Source organism: Pteropus vampyrus, unplaced genomic scaffold, assembly GCF_000151845.1.
Source record: "Pteropus vampyrus isolate Shadow unplaced genomic scaffold, Pvam_2.0 Scaffold262, whole genome shotgun sequence".
NCBI classification, from domain to species: domain Eukaryota; kingdom Metazoa; phylum Chordata; class Mammalia; order Chiroptera; family Pteropodidae; genus Pteropus; species Pteropus vampyrus.
The window spans coordinates 1,452,483-1,480,394 of record NW_011889043.1 but is presented as its reverse complement, the minus strand read 5'-3'; the positions used below and the strand labels follow the sequence as shown (position 1 = coordinate 1,480,394).

Below are 27,912 nucleotides of genomic sequence, written 5' to 3'. Positions count from 1 at the left end.
GACAACCAAGAAGAGAGCAGTCAGTTCTGAAGGAATGGGGTGGTGATGAAGCCAGGAAGGTTTCTGTGGTGGAGACTTGAGAGATGAGAGTGTTTCCAGCCTGCCTAGGATGAGTAAGAGAGAGAAGAGGAGGAGGAAAGAAGGCATTCCTTGAAGAGGACTCAACCTGACAAGGCCCAAAGACAAAAACCAGCATTGTTCTGGACATTGCATTGATCACTGTAGACTTATAATAAATGATTGGTGAATATTTCAGTTAGCCTTAGATAAGGAATGCATATACATAGCGGTTAGTAGTGTGAGCTCTTAATCAAAATATTTGAGTCTTCCCTTACTACTAAGTTTACATCTGTGAGCCTCAGTTTTCTTACCTGTAAAGTGGCAATAATAATAATCGTATCAGCCTTTGTAGAGACACTGTGATCATCCGTGCAAGGCACTTGGCACGGTGCCTGGTAGAGGTAAGCACACCATGAACATTTGAGGCGGTGCTGGTTCTAAGGCTCTGTGAGCAATAAATTGAACAGAATATTTGGACTTGGAGTCAGGAGTCTTACAAAATAGTCTTGACCCTGAGTTTAACAAGTTAAGTTAGCCTGAGTGTGTCTTAAATACTGGGGCCTTCAGTTTCCTCATCTATTAAAGTTAGAATAATTATTGATTTCTAAGCTACGTCATAGTTCTAAAGTGCTTTGATTCTACTCTGTAAGAAGTTACCATCTAAAGAAGACTTACATAATCCCTCATCTACTCAGTTTAAGTTAAAATAACTTTGTTTGCTGGTGTTATAATAGCTCAGCAGTGAAAAATCAGCATATGCTTTCTAGTCTGATGCCTGAAAGAAATTAGGTAGCTGGACAATAACAACCCTTGTCTAAGTATGACTATAGATATGCCATCTCATCTAGATTTAATATGTAAGATGGGTGAAAAAAAAATGGACAAGCTAAAAATGGTTATAATGGAGTAAGTGTATCTTGAGCTGGTTTAGAAGACCATTTTAGTTCTAACTGAAGCAACTCTGGTAAATTAAAGATGTTAATACAGTTCACTCACTGAAACTGCTTAAATATGCAGCTGTGGACTAAGAGTTCTGAAGTCAGTGCTCCTTGGGTATTTACAATGGATAAAGGAAAATGTTTAACCACTGTGCGGTACACCTGAAACTAATATAATATTGAATGTCAACTGTAATTGAAAATTTTTTTTAATTAAAAAATGTAAAATGGATGAAAGATTTGAAATCTGTCATTTCATTTACTGTAGAAATAGGACCAAGATAACCACCCTTTCTTTCAGTGTCTCTTACATGAAGTGCTAACCCTTTTTCTGACATTAAAGGTGAATAAAAGTTTCAGGCCCAGTGTTGTAGCATAATGATTATAATAGTTAACATTTATTACAATATTAAATACACTTTCTATTGAGTACTTTATGAATATTTTCATTTAATCTCTGCAACTCAAAGAGGCAATCCTATGCCCATTTTGTGACAGAGGTACCAAGGTTCAGAAAGATTGTGACTTCCCTGAGGTTACCTGGCTAATAAGACCATTAAATGGTTAGCGTGTTTTTGTTACATGGTTTGGAATTATCGAAGCCCACCAGCCAAAGTCCCTCAGAAACCCACCTGGGGTCACACAAAATTAGTTTTGTTTAACTTGTAGCAAGAAAAAAATGCATACCTCTGGAGACATGAGAAGAAACGAGAGGCTTAGTATGGATTTGAGCTTGTGTTGGATGATGCTAATAAGAATTTGGGGAAGTAAGGACCCGGTTATCTTTGGGGTGTTGTCAGGAAGCGGAATCAATTTGGTGTCTTGGTAATTTTTATCTAGTAGGTAAGAAAATTGAATAGGGGCTAGATGGTCATGAGTCAAGAAGTAAGTCACTCATAAGTTGCAGGAGGAGGACATTTAGTTATTTTGTGGTGCCAAAGGACCTTTCCTCAGTCTTGATATGATTGTGGATTATTTTGAAATGGTTCCTTCATGGCCACACAGAATGACTGTGTCTGAGAATCGTTTATATTCTGCAAAAGTTGCTTATTTTGAGTTACAAACCCTCAGGCACTACGGACTGGCCGTTAACTATCTGGGTTCTCTCTTTCTCTTTCCTTGCCTCCCTCCCCTCTCCCCTTGTTCCTTGCTCTTTTTCCTTTCCTTTCATTCTCCTTCCCCCTCTCCCTCTAGTTATTTCATAGTAACCAGCTAATTTCCTCCTCTGAAGAATAATCCGACAATCAATAATTCTGTGTTCTCTTCTCCGGGGTGTGTTAGCACAGGGAGGGTTTTCAGGTTTGGGGACACCTAGACTGAATCAAGACCAGCTACTTAACAGCAGTTTCACTTTAGGCAAATTACATCATCTTTTTGACCTAGGTTTCTTCATCTGTAAAATACGGGAATGACAATCACCTTGCAGAGTGTTTTGAAAATTAGAGATAATTTACATAAAATGTTTGACACACTCATGATGACCAATTGCAGTAAATAATGACCGCTATTAAAAAGACATAAACCTTTTCAAATGTTAATTTGCTTATATTTCATAATTTCTAACGGCAACAAAAATATTCCTTGTTAAGTAAACTGTTAGATTATACATGGTCACAGAAGATAGGAAGAACCAGATTTTCTGAATGTGATTACTGGATGCTAGTCATAGGATGACACTTGCTATCGTTACTTTTTTGTTTTAAAATAGATAACATTGTGCTATTCATTTAATTAATTAAAAATACAACACCATTTTCAGCTTTCAATGGCTCATTACCTGATACAACTTCATGAGATACAGGCAATTTATGGAATATGCAGAAAAAAAGACTGATTAATTAGAACTATAAAGGAAAATTAAAAATATAGAAATATTTTTTTATTATGAATAGAAAAGGTCTTGTAAAACATTTCTATTGAAGGTTTACTTATTTTATAAGGACAAATTAGGGTTAAATTCCAGAAGGAATAGATACCAAAATTAACTCTGTATTGTGAGTGGTTTTGTTTTTATCTTTACATTTTTCTACATTTTCCAGGTTTTCTGTAGAATATTACATTAACCAGAAAAAATGATTTGTCAGAACCAGAAACCAGGGAAAAAAGCATTTTATTTAGTCTTCTAAAAACTCTGTCTCTTTTTCCTGAAGTTACTAGGTTTCTCAGCGATGGTTGCCAAAATGATGACACTGTGTATGTGTGCGTTTATGCACATGCATGCACATATACGTCTCATAAAATATCTTTAGGCATGTGCTAGACATTAAATGTTCTTTAAGATTCAGAGGTACCTCAAATGTGTGAACAATGGAAACAGGAATAGTCCATTACAGATGTTTGAGGTGTTGCTAATATAGTGTAGTTTGCTTTACTATGTCTCTGGTTGTTTTATGTGGACTTTAATAACTCTATTTTAGGAGAAATATAGTTGAAAAGCATCCTGTTAATGAAAAAAGTTATTACAAATGACTCACTTTTTGTGTGGTTCCTTCTTTCCTCTCTCCCCCATCCCATCCTCACATTAGAAGTCTGGCCTTCATTTTCGACATACAGATAATACTGTCCAGTGGTTAAGAGCGATGGAGTCTATTGGTCTACCCAAGGTAAGCCTTCAAATACTGGAACCTGAACTGGAAAGCCAAAAACCGTACTGTATGAACACCTCATTATGAAAAATGATTTGGCAGACTAGGTATGTTAGTGCAGCAGATTGTCTTATTGCCTCAGGAATGCGAAAAGTTAGGACTCAACAGAAACATGGAAAGACCTATACACAGTAATATATGGCAAGAACTCAGAATGAACTATGCACACAGATCAAGATCAGGTAAAAAGTAAACAAGGTCAGAACACGCTTTAACTGATAGATAGTTAATTTCAAATAGCCACCTCCCTTTTTTGTATAGCTATTTATACTTAAGATTCCAAATCTCACTGTATCATCATTGGATCACTGTAAATTATTATAAATTTATTTTTATAAATTATTATTATAAATCATTGTATCATTTAAAATTTTAAAGACTAGGGGCTTAGAGCTCTTATTCCTGAAATAGATCTTCCAAATAAAACTCAATAAGTCTCCAGAGCTTGTTAAATTCAAAGAGCAGGCACCCTTAAGCTTATGTGACAGAAAGACAAGTAGGAGAAATGAGGAAATAATTACATTTGGTAGAAATTGTAGAGCGTTTCTTAAACTTCTTATTTTGAAATAATTATAGAATCACAGTAAGTTGCAAAAATAGTACATCTATGTTTACTCTTCATTCAGCTTTCCCCAGTGACGTTAACTAAACTACAAACTTTATTCGATGTTTACCATTTTTACATGTGTCCATTTGTGTGTATTTGGGGAGGGGATTCCATGCAGTTTTATCGCATGAACAGATTGTGTGACCACTACCACAATCGGGGTATAGATGCCGCAGAGGAGTGGACCTTTGTATTGCATCCTTCTCCCAGCCCTGTCCCCACACCACCACTAATCTGTTCTCCACGTCTATAGTTTTGTCATTTTGACAATGTTATAGAAATGGAATAATATAGTAGGTTACCTTTAGCAATTGGCTTTTTTCAGTAAGCATAATGCCCTCAGGATCCATCAGGTTTTTTTAATATATCTATAGTTCATGCCTTTATATTGCTTAGTATGTACAGCTATTTTAAAGAAACGATTTAGGAGTGGACTACTTTGAAGGCAAGGGTATATGCTACAGGCTAATTAAGACCTGTATTGTAATTATTATTAATCCAGGTTTGCAATTAAAAGTACCCACCACAGCAAAAACAAAAAATTCCTTAATGTAAATTATGAATGCCTATTTTTAATATATTTTTGCTGATGTCTGTTTTAGCTCAGCTTATTTTGTCTCAAAATACTCAATATTGATTTATTCTGTCATTTTTAATTGTTTCTCTTCTTCTAAAATGTCCAGAATATCAAATGCCCTTCTGGGAACTAGTTATAATACAGAATTCATAGTTCTAGATTTTGATTTAGCAAATACTAAGTAGGGCTGAGTGGTAAACAGATTAATAAAAAATTTCCAATAGAATTTTCCTGTATGAGGCAATAAAATTTAAGATTAGGGTAATTTCATTATTTTGATAGATTTAATTTAAACCTTTCCCAATTGCATGTACAACGGGCCAGGTTCTCCTTGATTTTAAGCCAAACAGGTGATCTATATAGCAGATTCTATTTTAATTCTGATTTTTATTATGAAGTTTTCGATACATTACATTGTGGAATGAGAAACCAACAGTGTACTGAACTGACTGTAATGCCTTCATTTATCTGTATTAAGTGCCACTCTGTGCTCAGCATCATGCTAGGTGCTGGGAATACAGTGCTGAATAAAACATTCTGGTGAACTACAAATTGATCCCATCTCCTTTGCTAAATGAGTACACATTCATAGTGATTTTCCAGAGGAAATATAAAAGTTTCTTGGTTTTTTTTGTTGTTGTTATTGTTTGTTTGTTTTTTTAAAGAAGAGGAGCAGTTATTGTCCTCTTTATATATAGAACTTTAAACCTGGTCACATTCTTTTGAATTGGGAATTTGCTTCTCCTTAAGGAAAGTTGGAAAGAACTTTGAATTTTCCTGGGCTACAGACATTTCTTTCAGTGCTCAGTGCCTACACATTTGTATCTCAAGAAACTTTGCTTCTTTTTTTTTCAGCTTTGTCTAACAGAAAATTGTACTTGAGCATCAAGTACTACTATACTGTATGTGGTTTAATATTTATGTCAAATTTTATAAAATATTTGCTGAAAGCAGATAATGCCTGTATGCTTATCTTGATCTTAGAATCTTTGAACCTGATTATTTATTTTTTGGTGCTTAGGAACAAATAAGTTTGGTGCCCCATTCTGAGATCTGTTTCTTATTAGGCTTTTAGTTTCAAGCTTAAGAATAGTGCAAATAGGTATTAAAAGCCTTAATGTTCAGACCTTTTAGTCTAGTAACTTTATACTTAGATGTTTATCCAAAAGAGGTAGTCAGGGATGTTCATTGCAGTGACTTATACTAGGAAAAAAATTGGGATCAAAAAAACGTTCAGCCACAGGGAACCAGTTAAATTATGGTTCCAAAATCATGCGTCCATCAGGAACAATGTTCTTATAGAATAATAAAGGAGATAGACAGTAGTCATGTTCTATTAAATGTTTTAAGCACATCTACAATATGTACAATTTTGTTTTCAAACACACGCATACAAAATATAAAAAATCAGAGACATAATCCAGAAAGAAGACTGGAAGAAAAAATACCAAAATGCTAATGGTGACGATTTGGAGGTGGGATTATAGATATTTTTCTGTTTCACTTCATTTTCTAGATTGTATTTGGGGAAGTCTGTTACTTTAAGCAGAAAAAAATATTTATGTGTATGTGTGTATACACATGTTTACAGATCTGTGTAGCCAAGTCCTTAACAATTAATAAAATGCTGTAAGAAAAACACTGTTCTCAAGCCAGCAGGCCTCTGGCCAGTCACAGGAGTGACTCTGCTACAGAAAGCAGAGCCTGCATGGGCTCAAGCCATGTGTAATGAAACCACCACCTAGCCATGTGGATGCAGCCTTTTGGGATCGGTGCGCTGGGACCTCCCCGCCCCAACCTGCACACACAGTCTCTCTTCAGCCACTAGGAGGAGTGTTTTGTCAGGCAGGAGTCCAGATTCACTCATTGGTCTTCCTCTAGAGCAAGATCAAACTATAACTGAAAGGTTCCTCTACATTTAAATAAAAACAGCACAACAAGGACAATCAAAGTAGGATCATTTGGGAGATTTAAAATAATTGTGAAAAGCAAAACATAATAAATACATTTTTTCTTTTGTTTTCCAGATATTTTATCCAGAAACAACAGATGTTTATGACCGGAAAAACATACCAAGAATGATTTATTGCATTCATGCACTGAGGTAGGAAAATACAACTAAAAGTCCATGAAGTAAATTTAAATAAAACTACAATTTTAATTTTAAAAGAAATCTAAATTATTTTAATAACTTTGAAGAACTTTTTATTAGATCAAGCTATTTTGAACTTGCCGGTCCAAAATTAAAATAATTGTCACAAAAACAATTCTTGACCTTGAAGATATATTTTTTTGAATTTTAAAAATCTAATTCAAAATAGAAAACCAGAAAATGAATAAAGACCTATAAGTATAATAAGGAGAAACTTTAAGTTAAAACTTTTAGGGATCTCCTAGTAATGTACTATAGTATTCTTGAGTTATGATCTAGTTCACAAATATAGCCAAAATATATCAAATAAGCAGCTTTGATGGTCATAATTTTTATTTTGATACTCTTAAAAGTATCAATTTGCTTCAATCCTTATCACAGATTAATGAAATTCATCATAATTTTTGTTTTATTCATTCAATAGAACTTGTACCCTAGTGATAAAGAAGAAACTTAGAAGTTGCTTTAAATTAGTCAAAACAAGATACATTTATTGTTTTAAAGCAATTGTTGAATTACTTAATTTTTGAAAATGTTGAAATTCTTCTAGTTCACAAATCACTTAATTTTAATGACCTGGTAGAATGTGATTTTTAGATGGTAACAAAGATGATTTTTAAAATCCAGTTTGTGGCTTTTGTTTTTCATACACACAGGTAATGACTGGAAAGCTTCATGTCTAATTAAATTTTAAATTTCTTTTAGAACATCTGCCTTGTGTTTATATCACTAGAAGTCATTTTTCTGGCAGAATCTTCTGCTTAGAGGTTTATATCAACTTCTTCCTGGCTCTTTTCCTCTCCAAAGGAAAAGGTTTCTATAATAATTCATTGCAATTCTGGCCTACTAGAGAAGAATTTTGATTATGTCATATAATTTGACTCCCCCTTGCCTCCCCCGATCAGTACTTATGAGATTTCTTTGGAAGATGACTGTTGCTAGAAATATAGACCAAATGTAGGTGCCTTTTCTATGATTTCTTTTTATTCTAATAATTTAGAACAACTGGGGGGGAAAAAAACACTTCTATGCCTGCCTCCTTGTGTGTGGCTAGTGTATCATTATACCAGCAGGTTTTCTAAAAGTTTTCTTGTGCAAAAGTGCTTATTTTGAGGAATATTTTCAAATGTGTTACCCAACATTCTTTGTCAGATATTTTTTCAGTGCTTAGAATGATCACTTAACACCATGGTTAATGCTGTTTTTTGACCTGCTATGCCAGCCACCGTTAGTCAATGTCATTATCATATCCATGCATCATAGTGCTAATCTCCTAATGTATAGCATGCTCATAGGATGTCTTGTATAAGCTTAAATTGTTTTTTCTGAAATGGACACCTGGGGCATTACTGTTAGGCAGCTTATAAAGAAATGGTGAAACGGTATGCTAAGTTCCTTTCTGGTGATGTCATTGTTCTTCTACAGAAGTTATATAGAACTGCACTGAGGTTGACTGTGTGTGCCATAGTTTTAACAATGGCTTCAACAGTTTGTTAAACAAAGAGAAAGCAACTTCTTAATATTGCCAATTGTTTGCCTGTGTTGGTGTGATATTTTCTAGGACTGTTTTCCTCAGTCATTCAGTTATGGGTCATGGAGTTCCCATCACTGTTCCTCATCCTGAAACACATTCCTGTGGAGCCCCTCATTCACCAGATCTGACCTTAAGTAGGATCTTTCAAAGCAGTGTTTACTTAATAAACAACATTCCCTGGGAAAATCTCTTTCACTTTTCTCTGCTCTAAATGTAACGCGTGGCTGCTACTTGATGTGGAACTCAGTAATGTCAAGTGTATCTAAAGTTTTATTCTATCGAAATTTTTTCCTGCGATGGTCAAGAATGTAGTCAGTTACTCAGATGAGGCTGTATTCTGCTCTGTTGGGGAAGACACTTTTGGAAGCTGGGTAGCAGATCCCAGTTACTAGGTAGAGTGGGTTTGCCCTTGCTGCATAATTAGAAATGATGCTGAGAATAAATAAGTATGTTCAGCCATTATATCCTGGTTATGGATATAGCAACATTACTGGTATAGAATGTAGTCATTATCTGATAGGGAATTGGGCAGGTCACAAGTTCTGATTATAAATCAGGAGCCAGACAGGAAGATCCTCCAGGTACCCAGGCACTGTCTTCCTCCTGCCCCAGGCTGTGGGCCTGACTTGATCTGCAAAGTTAGCTCTTGGCCCTGCAAACTTGTCTTCTGTGTCCTGTCTTCTTGATTAAGGCTTAATAACCTCATGAAAACGTCTGAGTTCTTGCTCTTGCTTCCTGTTTGTATCTACTTTCCCCTTTTCTGCCTGCATCCCACCTTTTTACTTTATTTCTGACACCAGGATCCTTGCCTGCCACTCTTGCTTCCTTTGTCAGTTCAGCTTGATGTTCTCAAGCCCAGACACCAGTGAATTTTTAGCACAGCAGCCCCAGAGGAAATCTTTAAACTTTACTTCATGTAGAGACACTCTCCTCAGGGATAGGTGGCCTCATTCTTTTTTCAAAGAAATGCTTATTATCTTTTTCTTATTTAAAATAAAAAATAAAATATGCTCATTATGGAAAAAATTAGAGTGTTCAGAAAGAATGTCAAAAGAAAACCTAAAGTACCTATTTTCTCAATTCCAAGTGAAAATCACTGTTTCTGACTTTTTGGGTGTCTCTGGACTTAAAATGTGTATGTGGCATGTTTTCCTTTCGTGACTTCATTTGGAATGTTTTAACGTCTGCAGTGAAGAGGAACCAGTTTAAGGAGTGAACTTGCTAATGAGTTAATACTACTGATTTTTTTAACTGTCCAGAGGTTGTTTATACGTGGAAAAGAACACTTTTGCATATTGTTTATTGCTCAAATATTAAACAGCTGTTAAAAATTTAAACATTAGTTATAAAATTGAATTCCTTTAAACAAACTTAGTAGAGCTGATTTTTTGAGCACTTCAGATACCTAAAAGTGCAGGTGAAACGCCCAGATACATGATTACAAACTTTCCACACTTAAACCTATTCTGAAAAATCCATACTACAACTTTCACTCGTTTCTCTGTACACTCATTTGGACTTATCCTAGGACTATAATACTTTGATACCTGCCCAGAGCTGACATGATCTTATGGGCACCAAAAAACAAAAGAATACCCCTGCAAACCTGCCGGGGTTACAGATCTGGTTTCTGACCAGTCGATAATTAGTCAGAGAACATGGCGCCAGTCTGCATTCTCTTTACTTGTGAAATCAATCAGATTGTTTTTTCCTTTTCAGTATATGGCTTTCAGGTAGGTTCTTATTTATAATCTGGTCCCAGGCCCCTCTCCACCCCCTATCACCCAGAAATAATTTACTTTCATGTCTTGTTTGGCCAGTGTTACATATCCCGTCGTCCTGACATAATGATGTATTGGCCTAATCTGTTAACATTATTAAAAGCTTATGTATGCCTTTTGAATATTTTCTTGAAATTAGTTGGGCTTTCTAGAGGTTTCTCCCGAGGAGATGAGGGATTGATTCTACTCAATGCTGTTTGGTCCATTTGGCTAATTTATCATCTTAGATCATGTTTCTGGATCTTTTCTCTCTGTTTGATTATTGAGTGTGACCATCATTGCCAGACCCTCTCTCCACCTAACTATTTTTGTCGCCAGCTGTGTTCCTTAGTCCTTCTTTAACTTGGAACACTTGGTTTTCTAGGACTGTTTGGCTTACTCAGAGTCCCTGGTCTTTATTCTTTCATGTAGTATATATGTAGTGTATGTAATATAGAAACAGTTACAGAAAAACAAAGCACTTGTATTTTAATAACACTCCCCAACTTGTTAAAATTAATACAAATAATTATACGTCTTATTTTCTCTCTGTATTGCAACTTCCGTTTTGTATACTTTATAGCACACTTTTCTGATCATTGTTTTGAACTCCTGACCTTTCACAGACTTAACCAAGATGAGTGTCTTCTTTTTTAATGGACCAGATTGATTTATTTTGGCCCGTGTGAACTCTTTCTGGCCAGCTCCTTTGTCCTTATAGCACTGTCCCTGACATTCTTTGAAATATCCTTGCTTTGTTGTCATTATAAAATGTTCCAATCCTATCCCAGTTATTCTTGCTTTATGACATGGCATCAACTACCCTCCAAGGAATCCTTTTAAAGTCTTGCATTCATAATGATTTCTCTAATTTGTTAGATTAGAGTTCTGGATTCTACTCTTACTGTATAAAGTTTATTTGGTCATTAAGTTTCTACTACACTGACAACAAGCTAAAGATAAGCATGCCTCCCGTCTGTATAAGGATTTCAGTTCCTGCTGCAAATTGTGGAGGTGCTGTCCCAGTAGTCATGTTTTCAAATGTGGCTACAATGCCAAAATTGCATTTGGGACTTTCGTTTGTGAAAATGGCCGTGGGAGACCTGCTTCCGGTTGGCCACGTGTTCTCAGTACCTTGACTTCTTTGTGGAGGAGGGCTCTTCTACTCGCTCTCTCACACAGTCTGGCAGCTGCCTTGATTATCTGGTTGCCTTCCAAGGGGTTCCTCAGGCAGTAATGCTTACCTTCCCTAGTCTTATACTTCCTTCCCTTAAGACCCTTTTCCTATTAAGAAACCAATTGATGCCTTATATCAGGTTGACTGCATCTCTGACAGGGAACATATTAACATTTATAAATAAGCTTCTAGAAAGTTCCTTAACCAAAAGGACAGGCTATAATCCTATGTTCTCAGGAGGGCTATCTGGAGATGGCAGTACATGGGATTAAGGTGAAGAGGGCAGTTGTGCCTTCCATATCTTTCAAGTAACTTCTTGTTCAAAATTCTCTTTACACTTTGAACCATCTACTCTCCTCCTGTTCTTATCCTGAATCAATATTTTGGCTCTGTCTGTCTGTCCTACTAAATTCTAAGCACTTTGAAGCTTTGAACCATGTTGTGTCACCTATCAGCACATACACCATTGATTCCAGCTTGAAGCCTCTAGAGTTTTAACTTTCAGTTGGTTTAACTGAACTGATTTCCCAATGATAAAAGTGCCCTCAGGATTCCTTTGGCTTTTGACTGAAAATTGGATGTAGAACACTGGATTTTGATGTGATACTGGCAGTGACATATGCGACTAAGATTGAAAAATGATTTGGTTTAATAGATAAAACCATTTCAAATGCAGAGTCAGTGTGGGGAAATAGTAAAAGATTCTTAGTTTTGAAAGTGGGGAAATCACTGTGGTAGGTTATTGGTAAGTATGTAAGAAAGACACACTTATTTAACAGGAAATAATAATAATAATAAAAACAAAGGCTAACACTTACTGAATTTCTTATTATGTGCCTGGCATTGTTCAATGTGCTTTACAGGTGTCATCTTATTTAACCTTCATAACATACCCATGTGGTACGTACTGTTATTAGTCCCGTTTTACAACCAAGGCAACTTAGGCACAGAGAGGCTGCCCAAAGTCGCACAGCTCATAAATGGCAGAGTTGAGATTGCAGATCACGCTATGACACCAGAAATCCCACTGCTATTGACTCAGCCAGTCACTGGCCTCGGAAGGGGATCAAGGATTTCCCTCTTACTAAGAAGATAAAAAGAACAGAGGCATCAGACTTGAATTTCAGCACAGGCCTCTAAGCTGTTATATTTAGGAGATTTCAAAATGAAGAATCATGAGGCTTAGAACTGGGAGGGTCTTGGGAAGTTACTCTAGTCCAGATCCTTCATTTCATGGATGAGGTACTGAAAGCTTAGGTTGTATAACTTGCTCAGAGTCACACATCTAGATATTGCCAGTCTTGGAACCAGGATCCAGGGCTTCTGATTCTAGCCCTGTGATCTTTCTGGTCAACCATGAGGCTTTCATTTACATTCATCTCACATGTTACAGCATAAAATGAACTGCACATGATGTGATCCAGAAAAGCTGAAATAAATTCAGCTCTTGCCTTTTAAGTTTGCATTTTATTACTATAGAACCTTTTAATATATATATTGAAAGCACTAGGGGGAAAAATACCCTAATAGTACTTTTTTCCCTTTCTTGATTTCTGGACTTGAACTGATATTATTTATATAAATGGGAGCACATGGGCCAGTGAGGCTTTAGCTACCTTAAGACAATCTTTCTGTTGCTGGCCTCACTTCGCAATCCAAGTACACTGTATGACTGTACCTTCTGGTGTGGTGAGAGGCTCGCTGTTTCACATCAAGTCTTTTCTTACATGTGAGAAGCGATGCTGATATTTAATTCCACAGCTTTCCTTAGAATGTTCTCAACCTTTTGTACTGGCTGTTAGGCACTAAAGATGATTAATACTCTCAGTGTCGAAGAGCTACAAGAAATTGCTGGGTTTTTTTTTTTTAGTATGGAGTGAGCTTTTTTTTTTAAGACTCTGGATTTCCTATGTGCTTCAGGTAAAGAATGGCTCATTTGAATGTAAATGCTTGGGAAGGAGTAGGCTGCTATTGCTGATTCTTTTCAGCCTGGAAATAGTGAATAAGTAGTTTCCTAGTAAATATATGCATGCCCCTTTGAATAACATGCTTGAAAGCACCCCCTATACAGAGATTTGCTATAAAACTGTGAAAAACAATCTTTTTAAAGCTAATAGTTTAAACCTCAACATCAGAGACAATATTGAAAATTGAAGCCCAATAAAATATATAAATTAATATATATTTTTTAATTTTGGTGAAAAAATATATATGCAAATGAGATTTTTACCTGATCCATACTAGCTTAAGAAAATCTGATTTAAAGTAAATTTTAAATCAGAAAATTCTTCCATCCAAAAGTGGTAACTTCTCAGCACCACCTAGTGGTAACTTTTAATTAAACCAGAATATTTGCTTATTGTGAGATTAATATTAGTATTATAGTGTACAATGGAGAAATAAAAAGTGTAATTGGAAATAGTCCTAATATCTTTAGTACCACAGAGGAAAATTAATGCTTTTGTTTAGTAAATTGTTTTAGTTCAAATTACCAACAAACCTATGTTTTGTGGCTAAATAGCTTTATTTTAGGGACAGTATGTAGAGAAAAATATATATTGTATATGGTAGATAATCTATAAATAGTAATTAAATGAACAACTGGATAAACAAAGGAAATAATGTGAAAACAGTTGTGTCAACATCATTGAGCGCAGTTGTCTTACTCCCTTACCAGAACTGATACGAAATTACCAAAGAAGTAATTTTTTTTAATCGTTTGCAGTAAGAAAGAATGTCATCTACTGACCAGAAATTTAAACAACTTCCAACAGAAAGCAAACAGATAGGACTGGATTACCTAAGAAATAAGACAGAAGACCACAGCCCGGAAACACTGAGAGAGCTGAGAGCTGTCTGTCATGGGGTGGCTCTAAGCAAAGAGATATAAAAAGGAGAGCGTCAAAGCCAGCATAATTGGGCTTAGACCAGCTGAGCCTTCTGATTCTTCCCTAAAGCAGCAAGTGCAGATGCTGCTGGCAGGGTAGCATAACAGTATCCAAGATAGCTGATGACCCCAGGAAGGCACAGGGAGCCCAAATCTAAGAAGGCAAGACACTGGGCACCTCCAGGGATCAGCCCCATCGTTCCTCCACAGTTTCCCTAAGACTGGCTTCTCTCTTAGGGAATCTGTGATCAACAGTGACAAACAGCAAGTCTGAAACCCTAAGATGAGCCCCAAATCAAGGAATGACAGACATTTGAGGGAAACACTATGAAAGCGGTATTAGATTTAATAAACAGAGCCAACACCCAAGGAACAAATTCAATGTTAAAATATGTGCAATTAGCGATTCATTCAATATATCTATTTAATAAATTTTGAGTACTTATATACACTAAAACCAAAGATAAAACTAAGAGAGGAAAATTGGATGTAGATGAAATTAGGAAAGAAACTAATAAAATGTATATCTAAATTTTTGGTACATAATATGAAAATAAAAGTATACATTTAAGATTCTAGATTAACTCAACAATACATAGGTGGGAAAGTAGAAGTAGAAATATATTCAGGATAATAGATATTCATTAGTTTAGGGTTTGATACAATAATATAAGTTTAAAGTATGTTAAAACATTAGCAGAATATTACTGTAAGTAATGTACATTATAAATGTGACACATTAAGTACTTGAAATAATTATAGATATAAATTTGTATTAGAACACATTTTATGAGTGTCTCCTACTTAAATTTTACTGTCACATTTTTAGCAATTCTACCATTGAATTAATTTTATAGTTTTCTTTATAGATTATTTCAGGTATATTTTTTAATTTAGTTATAAAAAGGGAAGAAGAAAATGCAAATCAGATATTACAGAAGAAATCGAAGTGATACAATGATACATTTTTGATTGTTTATAGATCTATTTTTATTAAAATATGATTTGATTTGATTTTTTTAGAATTCTTTTGCAGCTTCACTAACCTATCTGTTTAATTCTGTTGAATTATGTAGTTCCCATTACTAAAAAGGAACAAGAGGTTGATATTTCATTTGTTCCACATGATATGAGCTCCCTTTTTAACTGGAATATTTTTTCCATGTACTAATGAGTCAAGAAGTATTTCATAAAATATTATGGTTTTGAAAATGTCAGGATACTAGTTTTAATTATAATGACTTGTTTGGCATGAACCTTTGGAGGTTAAGTCTTTAGAGGCTATGCGATTAGTTCTATATCCCTGATAATCTCTTAAGATATAGAATTTAAACTAAGGAATACATCCTTTCTAGCTTTTAATTATGAATACATAATGTCTATTTTATATTGAAGAATGTTCAGAGTCTAATGTTTTTCTCTGTGGATAAGATACGAATATCATATTGGAATTCAATACTAAGATTACCATATGGTTAAAATGTCAGTTATTCTTTGTCCTTAGGTTGTGGTTTTGAGAGAATAGGGAGGGGGCAAAGAAAGGTAAATCCCCCCAAAGTCAATCTTTAAAATTCGAATATTCATTAATATGCATTTCATGGAAGAAATGGAAATGGCCAATATGTATATGAAAAACGTCTGCCCTCACAACTAACAAAAGGAAAGAGATTTAAATAACATTTTTGGCCATCAGATTGGCAGGGTTTTCATCGGTAATATCCTCTGGTGATAAGGAGAGAAAGAAAATGTCATTCTCATGTATTGGTGGTAGAGTGGGGGCGTGCCCATCAGTAGCTCTTTGGTTCAACTGAACATTTGGACTCTCACAGCTACCCAAAGCCACTTTTGGCACCAGTTGCTCAGAAGGATAAGAGATAGCTAGGAAACGCAGCCTAATGACAGGACAGCATCACATAGTTACTCTTCAATGGGAGCCTTCACGGCACTCAACATGGTTGTCACCCAGCCATCTGGAAGCTGTTCTCTTTAGTACCCCAGGTGACAACTCAGGTGCTAAAGAGTGAAAATGTTATTGTGGGTGCAAGAGCCTCCCTGGCTTAGAGCCTCAGCCCCCAGGAGCCAGTATCCATTGTAAAGGCTCCACAGCATGGCTTCCTAGTTCCCTGCAAGGTGTGCACCAGTTATGAGAGTCCTTGAACTCCAGAACACCTAAAAATATGGTGCCTATTAGGTATTTGTAATGCCTTCAAGTCAAGATGCAATTTATCAATCAGGGGTTATTTTTCTAAGCAATGATGCTTCAGTAATATGGTTGTCAGTATACCTTTATTCAGGTTCCTAGGGGAACAGAGCTAGAAAGTTAATTAAAGGTTAGATTCTCTTGAAGCAGGGTAAGGAGTATTGTTGTATACTGAAAGTTTTGATTGTGTGTATACCTTTCAATCTGTAAGTTTTGTTTTTAGGGATTTGTAGTAACAAATAAGATATATGCACAAAAATGTATCCTTATCTGTATAAGTAGATTCACTGCCATAGTGAATAATTTGTGACCATCTCAGCAATTGATTAAATAAATTATAATACATTCCTATTATGGAATACCATGTGAGTTTATGGAATAGATATTTCCAGAAACAACATTCAAAGGACTTATATCAAAATATTTATGATTTAACTCTGGGTGGTAATTTTCAATGTAATTTTTTTAAATCATTAATCACTAATTTTAAACTTTGACCATGTATTATTACTTTTCTAAATTATTGTTTTTTGCAGAAGTGATCATGTAAATTTCAGTGCATGCTATTTATACTGATTAGTCAGACATTGGAGTTTGTTTAATACCATTAAGAAGGTTTGATCTTGAACTCTTTCATTGAAATTTTATGTATTTTATAAACTACTCAGCTTCATCTCGCATCTACATCTGAAGAGATAGTCTTGAAATATTTCAAGCCTTTGAAATTATTCCATTCATTTTCTCATACATGTTATTGTATAATTTCTAAATTCTAATTAAAATCTCATAAATTATAAACCTATCAAAATTGTTAATAAAGTGATACAGAACTTTTAAGGTGGTCTGTAGAATTAATCCTGGGGGCTGGGGAGGTTAGGATAAATATGGAACAGAAATTGGCTCAGTGATTAAATGAGAAAAGCCATATAACCATATATTTTCATCTCTGATAGAGTTGCCAGCCCTCAGCTCCTTTTGACAGGTTATATATGGGTAGGTTAGTTGGTGCCATCATCACTTCCTAAAGGATTTTTAAAGAAATATATACAGTTTATTCTCCATCTTCTACTTAATAATATGCTCCCATCATGATTTATCTTTAACATCACCTCATCCATTGACAGTCTTGCCACTCTATTTATTGGCTCAGAAAATGTAAAACAAATATTTCCTCAAGGGGTGTGTGGTACTTGGAGGAATAATGAAAAGGAAAATATAATAATTTGAGCTGTACTTTCAACAAAGTAAGAGTCATGTAAGGAATATCCAAGGAAATGTTTATTGCATTTATTACCTGCTATTTTATATTAGTTGTGTTTCTAATTCTTCCTCCACATGGATGATAGTGAGTTAGTTGACTACAGAAGTGCCATGTCCTACAAAACACCAATCTTGGAGACAGACAGAATATTTAGAAAATACGTTAAGCCCCCTCTGAAAGCTTTATTATATGTATTGTAGATGGTTAATTTAAGCTACTTTAAACATCCACTTGTGCAATGTGAATTAAGAGGTTCCAGAAATATCTCCAAAATATTTCTCTGCTTTCTATGTCCTTAGATTTTAGTCATGAGGTTCATTGCTATTGTGGTCTTTTAGTGTTGCAAGTTAAATTGCAGGCATCTCTCTTGGAAACAAGCTGATGCTTTAAATGTATTTGTGTTACCTTAACTGTGTTATTTCAAGACTCAGTTTCCTCATCTACAAAATCAGTGGATTAGATAATATCTTAGTTTTTTCTCAGCTAAAAAAAGCCTGTAAGATTTAAGCAATTTCTAACTCTAAGATTTATAATGATAAAGTTTCTGATAATTTGATATTTTTTTCTTTCAGTTTATATCTGTTCAAACTAGGAATAGCACCCCAGATCCAGGATTTGTTGGGCAAAGTAGATTTCACAGGTACTATTCTTTATCTTTATAATTTTTTATACTGTAGTTACCAAGGAAATGTACCAATACTTTTTTCATTTCAATATTATTGATTCCTTTTTTTCCTTTATCTTGATCAGAGAAGAAAACTTGTTTTGTTTGTACTCAACCAGGTTTCCTTTTCCCCACAGTTATGAAATGAGAATATTAGGCTGGCTTCTTCTTAAAGTTCTTGTTTAGAAATGGCCCCACCTTGAAAAATTTTTCTTTCTTTCTTTCTTTCTCTCTCTCTCTCTCTCTCTTCTTTCTTTCACAATGGCATGGCACTTTTTATTATCTTTAATCAGAGAAATAAGCCTTGCATACCGGGGAAGGGGTCCCTAGGATGAGGACATTTCTTAGTATAAATATACTCATTCTGCCTCCATCTCTGTGGCTTTCTTTGATTTTTTGTTCTTTTTCAGAGGAGGAAATCAGTAATATGAGAAAGGAACTCGAGAAATATGGAATACAGATGCCATCTTTCAGCAAAATAGGTGGTATTTTGGCTAATGAACTGTCCGTGGATGAAGCTGCATGTAAGTCTATTTAAAATCCAAACATACCATTGACATGAGACTCACCTATATTTTATTCGTTGATTTTGGTTACAAGAAACAGAATATTTAGAAGATACGTTAAGCCCCCTCTGAAAGCTTTATTATATATATTGTAGATGGTTAATTTAAGCTACTTTAAACATCCACTTGTGCAATGTGAATTAAGAGGTTCCAGAAATATCTCCAAAATATTTCTCTGCTTTCTATGTCCTTAGATTTTAGTCGTGAGGTTCATTGCTACATGGTCTTTTAGTGTTGCAAGTTAAATTGCAGGCATCTCTCTTGGAAACAAGCTGGTACTTTAAATGTATTTGTGTTACCTTTCAAATACATTTAAATGTATTTGTGTTACCTTTCAAATACATAGTGCTTGGTTCATGTTAGCCATTCAGAGCAAGTTGAATAAATGAATAGGGATTACATAATAGCTGCTGAGACAGGACCCAAGATAGACGGGCAAGTGGAAAGGTTGTCAGAGGCGTGCTCTCTGATGTGTCTGAGTTCTCTTTTTTGACATGCTTACTGGGAGCCAAAGAAGGAAGTAACACTGCTTAAGTTTATGCAGTGTTGATGCATGTTGCATTTGCTAATAAAAATCTGTCCGTGTTGTCTTTTGCTAATTAAAATCTTTTTTTTCCTCTTCTCAGTGCATGCTGCAGTTATAGCCATTAATGAAGCTATTGAAAAAGGAATAGCAGAGCAGACCATTATAACTCTAAGAAACCCAAACGCCGTTTTAACTTTAGTGGATGAAAACCTGGCACAGGAATATCAGAAGGAACTCTGGGAAGCCAAAAAGGGAAAAGAGGAAAATGCAAGACTGAAGGTATTTAATTAGATTCTCAGTAATAGAAACAGTTGTGAGTAGATAGTTTGAAAAAGCCATAATGTTAAAAGTGATATTTTTAAATCAACTGACTGGTCTGTATAGCCATAGGCAATTGGTTTGGGAGAAATATAAGAGCAAAATAAGACCTTGCACTATGTAAGGAAATTAGGTTTCCTTTTATGATGAATATTATAAGTTGCAAGGTTTGAAGGTCATGCCGTAAACTTACTACTTACCTGGAAGGTGTAGAAGTAGCAGCTAAAGTTCTTCCCTCATTAGGCATCACCAGCAGACCTTGTATTAACTGAGGTTACCTTTGGATATATTAGTAGAGGTTAATAACTCAATGTGGTAAAGTTTAGAGAGGATGTTTTTGAATCCATTCTCCTTTATATTTTCCCAATATTTACCCTCATATTTGAGAAAGTGGTTTTCCTCCCCAGGAAGGCAGCCTGCTCCTGATCCTAACGTCACACTTTCTGCCTGTCTTGTGTTGTTAGAGACTTGGTCTATGCTCAGAGCTTTCACTTCCTTGCCGACTTACCTCTCCTTAAGCTCTCGCCATGTCAGCTTCAGCTCCACTATCAAAAGTGGCAACTTTATCTTACCACCTTTTCTCATCCGGGAGCTTCCACCAGCACACTTGCCCCACTCTGTCTGCCTGCCTTGAGATGATCTGCTCCCCTAACTCATGTGCTTCTTTGCTGCTGTGGTTCTCTTCTGCATCTCTTAGTGTCTCTTCCTCCTGCCTCTAATTATGGAGATTCTTCAAGGTCTGTCTCTGTTCTTTCTCAATTAAGCTCATCCATTTGGTGAAGAAATCAGCTGTCACCTTGATACCAGGTCCCTCTAATGCTCCTCCAGATAACTTCAGCTCTGTGTCTCCCAGACCTTGTCATCCACCCAGGCTTTGTCATCCACCCGGGCTTTGTCATCCCCCCCATCAGGAGGGTGTTCATCGCTACCCTGCCCTTCTCACATACGTGCCCCTTGCTGACTTCCTTTTGAAATTGTTTCAGAATTCTTTTTATTTCTCTTATATTCTATATTCTATTCTGTTACCTTTTCTTAACAAGCTAACATCTATCCATCTACCTTCTAGTCTCAGCCTGCCCCCGCCTGAACTCACCTCAGGATTCCTGAAGCACCTTCTTCATGGGTCTTCCTGCTTCCTGTCATTCTCTAAGCCATTCCCTCTCAGAGCTAGAGGTTGCAAAATTAATTTTTGACTACAGATCTGTTGTTATCCTACCAGAAACATCCCGATTCTCTACTTCCTACTGGATTAAGTAGAGGTCTTTTGTTTGGCCTTAAAAGGCCTCCAGGATACTCAGCCTACCTCCCTATCATTTTGGCTAGACCTGGACACACACTCCATGTGTAGCCTGACTTGCCAAGCTTTTCTGGTTTTGTGACCAAATCCTGCTGTCTACATCCCGGTATACCCCTGCCTTAACATTAAGGTTCCTCCAGAACCTCCTCAATGTTGTCTCTTTTTAAAATTGTCCAACTTCTTCTATTCTGTTTGACTATGTATATTCATTATTTTTGTTCTTGATCTTATTAGACTGAATCAAACGAAGTTTCCAATAGTCAGTTGGTTTTGATATTAAAAAAATGGCAATATCAAGAGGTCCAGCCTAACTTTTTCGACATTAGACAATTAGGCCTTTTCAGAAAGTCACTGGGTCTGTTGACTATCTTTGTAATCCTTTGAGCATATCTAACTCTAGTGCCTTGCACAAAGAGGCACTCTCGAAAGCTTGTATTGAGTTCAAATAAATATCAGTGGTTTTTTCTATCACTCTGCATTTTTGCTTTTGAATATCAAGCTTTGGAAACAACCTCAGGAATCAATAAATACTTTGTTTTGCAGAATAACTGTATTTCAGAAGAAGAAAGAGACGCATATGAAGAACTGCTGACACAAGCAGAAATCCAAGGCAATATCAATAAAGTCAACAGTAAGTAAGGATTGTATGCAGAAAATGGTACTTCTATAAGATACAAATTTTCCTTATCAGAATCTCTCAACTTGTATCCTTGTAAAACTGCCTTATATGATGAAAAATCCACTAAATGTCAGTGTTGCTCTTAATTATGGCACGTCATCTGATAATCTCTATGGAGCTTTTTTGGTGATCTTGCCCCTAGTCCATGCAAAATATCTCAAGGTGTCTTAAAGCCAGTTTGACTGTATCTTCCAGTTTCATCATAGATTCAATGTATGTCATATTTTGAACTTATCCCTTATTGGGCTAATATTGAGTTTTTATAAAATATTATGACTTAAAGATTGTCATTCCTTGCCCATGACTATGTGATGGCATTTGATTGGAATTGTAAAGGGTATTATTGACAGCTCTGCTCTTTATTCTCAATCACTAGTCTACACTTTGTAAGAATTACTTTCTTACAGCTTGTGTAGCTTTAGTGCAAGTGAATGAGATTTGACAGGTCAATGAAATCACATGGTGGCTGGTTTAAACTCATATGTCTGAGACTCTATGGATTCAGTTGCACAATTTAATTTTTCTTGGTATCCAGTTTAGTTGCATGACTATAAAGTACAGAAAACTCAGGTCATTAAAGTAAGTATATGCAAGTGCAGATAGAATAATCTCTTTATTCGTCTTTTTCCCTTCTCTAATAAAATTTCACTTGAGGCATTTCACTTGAGGCAGTAAGGAATTCTGATTGACATTTATTTCTCCTCATTCAGTCTAAATGACCCATATATATCTCCAAAATGAATACATGAAAGACCATTTAGCCCATTTAACAAAGCATGTGAACCATCTGCCAAATTTAAATTTGGAGTATCCACTAATTTCAGTAGTCCTAAACCTTGCCCTCAATTTAACCACCGATATCAGCTTCGGATGTTCTTTATTACTCTTAACACCTTCAAAGAAATGCACACCTGTAGGTGTTACCTAGAAGTTTGCTCCTAAGTTGCTGGTAGAGACATATCCTAAAGGCTTCAAATAATAACCAAGGAGGCTCAGAGAACATTATGTAAATATCTAGGAGTTAACAACTGAGTAGGTTTGAGAATTTACCTCACATACACAGTTGCTGAAAGCTCTAGGGTAAATTTTTTTTAAGGAAGCACCTTAACATTTTGAGATGGCATATTTTTATTCTTTCATCCTTATTAAATTTTGAAAATGTTGGTGATGATACATGATGATACGTGGAGCCCAAGTTCAAGTTTCTCTTTCTGCTCTTTTTGAAAGCTGAGAATTTCATTATGCTTGACAGAAATGAATTACAGGAAGAAATTAATACTGCCAGCAAGGCATCTAAGGTTCATAAGCTTAGTGAGGAAATGGTTTCCACCCTTTTGCCATCTTTTATTTTTGAAATGTTTATAATCGCTAAAACAGATTTCTCTTTCATGTTAAATAAAATGCCTTATGTAACTGTTTATGCTTTTATACTTCGTGACAAATTTAATATTAAATTGGCTATACTTTTTTCTTCCCATTTTAAAGTAAAAAGCATGAGATGATTTATGCTAATGCATAATCAGCTGAAATTGTGAAGAACATTCCAATGGTTGATGGCTTTAAAGGTATAGAACATAATTATTCTAAAGTTTTTGATCTTCCCCATCTGAAAATTTATAGTTCAGTAGAACTAAAAGTAGTCTTGAAAAAAACCCTCTAAAGCATATTTTAATCAGTGACATGACAATGAGACAATTACATGTGTTTAAAATATGTAAGTATAATTACTGTCAAGATTTTTCCCTACCATGTAGGTTATTATATTAAAATGTTAAAGTATCTACATTCATGGCAGCCGTAGTAGTGGCATAAGTGACAGCTTCAATGGTAATGTCACTGGCTCTGTCGTCAGAGCCTTCAGCTTTGTTTAGACTACAATTATTTAACTTTTGGGTTTGGCACGGGCATTTCATTCATTACATGACATATTCTGTTACGATCAGGGATGGAAATTTTGTTAAATGCAGAGTATAAAAGAGTACTTAAGCTTACTCTGTTTTCCTTTAAGAAGAAATGGTGCATTAAGAGTAATTTAAGGATGTAATTTTCTTGTAATATTTTACCATCCAGTTGTGCAAACTCGTATTATAGAGTTTTCTAAGGTGAAGCAAAATCCTATCCAAAGTAATCAGAGACACAGCTGAGAGGTCTCGGATGACTTAACAGAACAGCAAACACCACAAACAATTTCTCACCTTCCTTGCTGGAAATCTTTCTTTTGTCATATTACTTCTAAGAATAGGAAAAAAAGTGTTTGGGATTTTAGGATCTCGTAGAATAAGTGTACATTTTCTGAGATGTGGCATGAAAGATTGCATTGGTTCTACATGTTTCCTACTGTTGAATGATGTCTCTTAGTGGAGAAGTTATTGAGGGTAGCTCCTTGCAAATGTCATCAGAGAAGATAAATTGTCATCTGTTAAAAAGGGTTAGAATAATTTTAGCTGCAGTCTAGTCATATATTAGGGAGACAGACTAACCTTTGAAAAGTTTCAGAGATCTATGAGTCTGTGTTATTTCTACGACCCTAAAGCTTTCTTTATAGGGCAAAATCCTGCTGGTTCTGTCTGATTTGCTATTGCTGGTGGCAGAGACCATCACTCATTCTTCCATTCGATTAGTAATTCCATTTCTGTTTTCTGAAAACTATGCTGAATCTACTGTTTCAAGCACTCTCAGTTCGGTCACTAAAATTCAGTTCTTTGTTATCCGAACATTGCAGCTGGTAGAGACATCAAAAAGCTTATTTTTGGGTCAGATAATGTCATCCAAGGTATTTCTTTGATCAGGGATATGTTTTTTAAGTTAACTGACATAGCTCAGACTTCTTCAATTATATAAATTTTGAATCTAATATTTTTAAAAACATATCTGAATTATTTTGTCTTAAGAATCACCATTTGTAGAATATGGAGTTGAAGGAGAATGTTCTGAGAACTAATACCATCAATATCGGGCAGCAGCATGTCCAAGTGTCCACTGTGGGTTTTCCATGGTGCTGACTTGGAGGATACAGCAGTAGGGCAAGGATTCACATAGCTTCAGTCTCCTTGAAGGAGGCAATACTGCAGGATCTGTATGGCCTAGCTCCAAGTACTGTGTGGATTCCCAAGGTGTGCAGTACTCATGGACCAGAACAATGTGAAGGCTCCATGGAAGAGGTGGGACCAGAACTAGTCCTTAAAGGTAATATTTTGTAAGGAAATCATGCTAGGCAGGAATTATCTCATAACTCTAGCTCTGTCAATGCTGAGGTTCTTTTAAGGACTGCCTCCCAGGTTTGGACCTACTTCCAGTTACGGAGCTACCCTCCACCTGCAGCTTTTCAGAGTCCATGGAGAGTGACTTAGGCTCTATCCTTGGACAGATGGGCAGGTTGGGTCAGGCTGCAGTGGGAAAAGTAGACATTCTGATGGAATGCAATCCCCCACCCCACCCTCAGGGCTGGCTGCGGTGGACCACATCAATGCCATCATCCAGGAAGGTGACCCCGAGAATACACTGCTTGCACTGAAGAAACCGGAGGCCCAGCTGCCTGCTGTTTATCCTTTTGCTGCTGCGATGTATCAGAATGAGCTTTTCAACCTCCAGAAACAGAATGCCATGGTAAGTTAGAGGAGACTGCAGTTCTCGAGATGTTAAATCCGAGTCCAGGCCATGAGGAAGGCTGTTTCGGAGGTGAAAGAGGGCATAGAGTCTTTAACATGTACTAATCCCTGGCCTTGTTGGCCTCTCTGTACCAGTTTCATGGCAATCTTCCTCTTTAACTCCTGCCTTTCATCTATGTGGAGAATCTAAGAGTACAGGAAATGCAGACACATTGAAAACAGGTGGTTCTTATTAACTCTGATTTTTTTATAAATCTTTGGATAATTTTTTAACTATACTAAGATGTTTTTGTAATATGTTGTTTTTTTGATATAGAAAAATAAGCTCCAAATCAGCATTTCTAGAAATCTGCAAACAACCATTACTACCATGGCTTTGATTTTTGTAAATTTATGCTTTTTAATATTCTAATAATATTGAACAGTAATATACACATAAGGTTATAGTAATTAAGAGCATGTGTATTTAAGCCAAACAATGGAACAGAATGAAAAGTACGGGAACAGAGCCAAGAATTTAATATATGAGAGAGCTAGTGTTTCAAAAAAGTGGGGAAAGGAATGAAAAATCTTTGTATTTCACCACTTGGGAAAGAAAACATTACCTCACCACACATATCAGAATAAATTTCCAATACAAGAGGTTAAACGTTAAAAAAAAAAATAATTAAGTTCTAAAGAAACGAAGAAGGACATTGGATCTTAAAAATTAGAAACAGCACTGATCCACCAAAAAAAGAGGAGGAAGGGCAAAAGCACGAACAGGCAATTCAGAAAATATCTAATATATAATAACAAGCACACATACAAAAATGTTCAAACTCAATCAGAAGTAAGTAAATGTAAATTAAAACAAAATATAGTCCTTTTTAAAAATCAGATTGATAGAGAGTTGAGAGAGATGACCTGGTATAGGGATAAATTTGGGGCAGCACAGCTGATGGGAGCATGAGTGGTACAGCCTTTCTGGAGGGTGGCCTTAGTGATATATTTCAAAGGCTATTTATTACCTGTTATCCTGACAATTATGTTCCTAGGAAAAAAATATGAATCAGAAAGTTGTAGCCACAAGGATGTTTCACTACATTGTCTTTAATATTGAGAAGCAAGAAACAAACCACATATTTAATAACAGATTGCTAACACTAATATTAAGTGGAAAAAAATGAGATGAATATATAGAGCATTATCTTGGGTTTTTGTAATAAGAAAATGTCAGTTAAAAAAACAAAACCTCTATAAGTGCATGAATTAAAAATAAGTAAAAGGATATACAGTAAAGGGCTCGGGTTATAGGATTTGTTTTCTTATTCTTATCAAGACTTCTTACACTTTCTAAATAGAAAGATACTATTTTGTAACGGAAGAAAAATAGATTATTTTCTTAAGTTGCACTTAGGTTCTCTCATTAATATTTTCTTTCACTTCTCTAGCTTCGAAGCCCAAGGCTTCTTGAACTATATAGCACAGTCATTCATTCCCAACTGGTCAACCATTGGTTGCCCAGTCCCATTTCTTCTTGGTTTTCCCTTATCCTTTTGCTGTATACCGTGACTTTATATATTTGCTGACAGTTCACTGGGAAGGGTGAACTCAAATGATTTCATTTTGTTCTTTATTTGTAATTTTATACTTTTCCTATATGTTAAACTTATAGTTAATGTAAGATATGTAGGTAAAATTTACTTACATGTTATCTATAATAAGCCTTTCCTCCCGTTTCCTTTGGAAGGTAAAATTATGCTTTGTTACTCTAAAATCAATTTGCTGTAAGATTTCTGTGGCGATCCAGAAAGCTATAATGTATTTTAATGTAAATATTACATTATATATATTAAATACATATATTCTAAATGTATATATGTCAGCTTTTTTAAAATTAATTCATTTTCATGTTCCCTCCACGTTTCTTTAATATGATAGAAGAAATAAACCTTTTGAAGTTATACCAAGTTAGTATAAAATGATTAAATGGAAGAGAACTTTGAAGGGGAGGATGTTCTGAAATATAAGGTGTATTTTTTAAATAAGCCAGTTCTAGATTCATAAATCAGATTAATCTGGAGATCCTTACTTGCTTTATCTAAAAATTTACCTCACATTTCTTCAAATATCTAGACCTTAGAGTACCTTTTAAAATTTCTATCTAATTATAAAAATGTGACAGGCTTTCTTTTTTGAAACTAGAATCAATATTCTTGGCTTAAAGACTTTGATTTACTTTTCTGGGGTTATAACTTTTAAGTGAAATTCTTCTCTCATTTCCTTACCCTTAATTCGAACTGAAAATTATTAGCTATGCTAGAATCTTACCTCGCACTCTTGGACAGTGACAGTGTTATCTAATCCTTGGCTTAATTATTTGGTAAGATTGAGCCTGTAAACAGTCAGTAGAGCAGGGAGTAGGAATCAGCTATGAGAATGCAGAGGTTTGTGGAATCATAAATGTTGGTTGT

The 27,912-nt window shown here is 35.5% G+C and overlaps 1 protein-coding gene across 1 annotated transcript in view; it reads left to right on the top strand.

Moving 5' to 3' along the window:
• The window catches only part of IQGAP2 (IQ motif containing GTPase activating protein 2), a 266,860-nt gene that overhangs the window by 140,835 nt on the left and 98,113 nt on the right, over window positions 1-27,912 (top strand). The window contains exons 4-10 of the mRNA XM_023520410.1: window positions 3,524-3,601; window positions 6,855-6,931; window positions 18,371-18,438; window positions 18,873-18,986; window positions 19,655-19,833; window positions 21,713-21,800; window positions 25,291-25,454. Coding sequence (XP_023376178.1) covers window positions 3,524-3,601; window positions 6,855-6,931; window positions 18,371-18,438; window positions 18,873-18,986; window positions 19,655-19,833; window positions 21,713-21,800; window positions 25,291-25,454 — 768 coding nt within the window. The remainder of the gene's footprint in view (window positions 1-3,523; window positions 3,602-6,854; window positions 6,932-18,370; window positions 18,439-18,872; window positions 18,987-19,654; window positions 19,834-21,712; window positions 21,801-25,290; window positions 25,455-27,912) is intronic.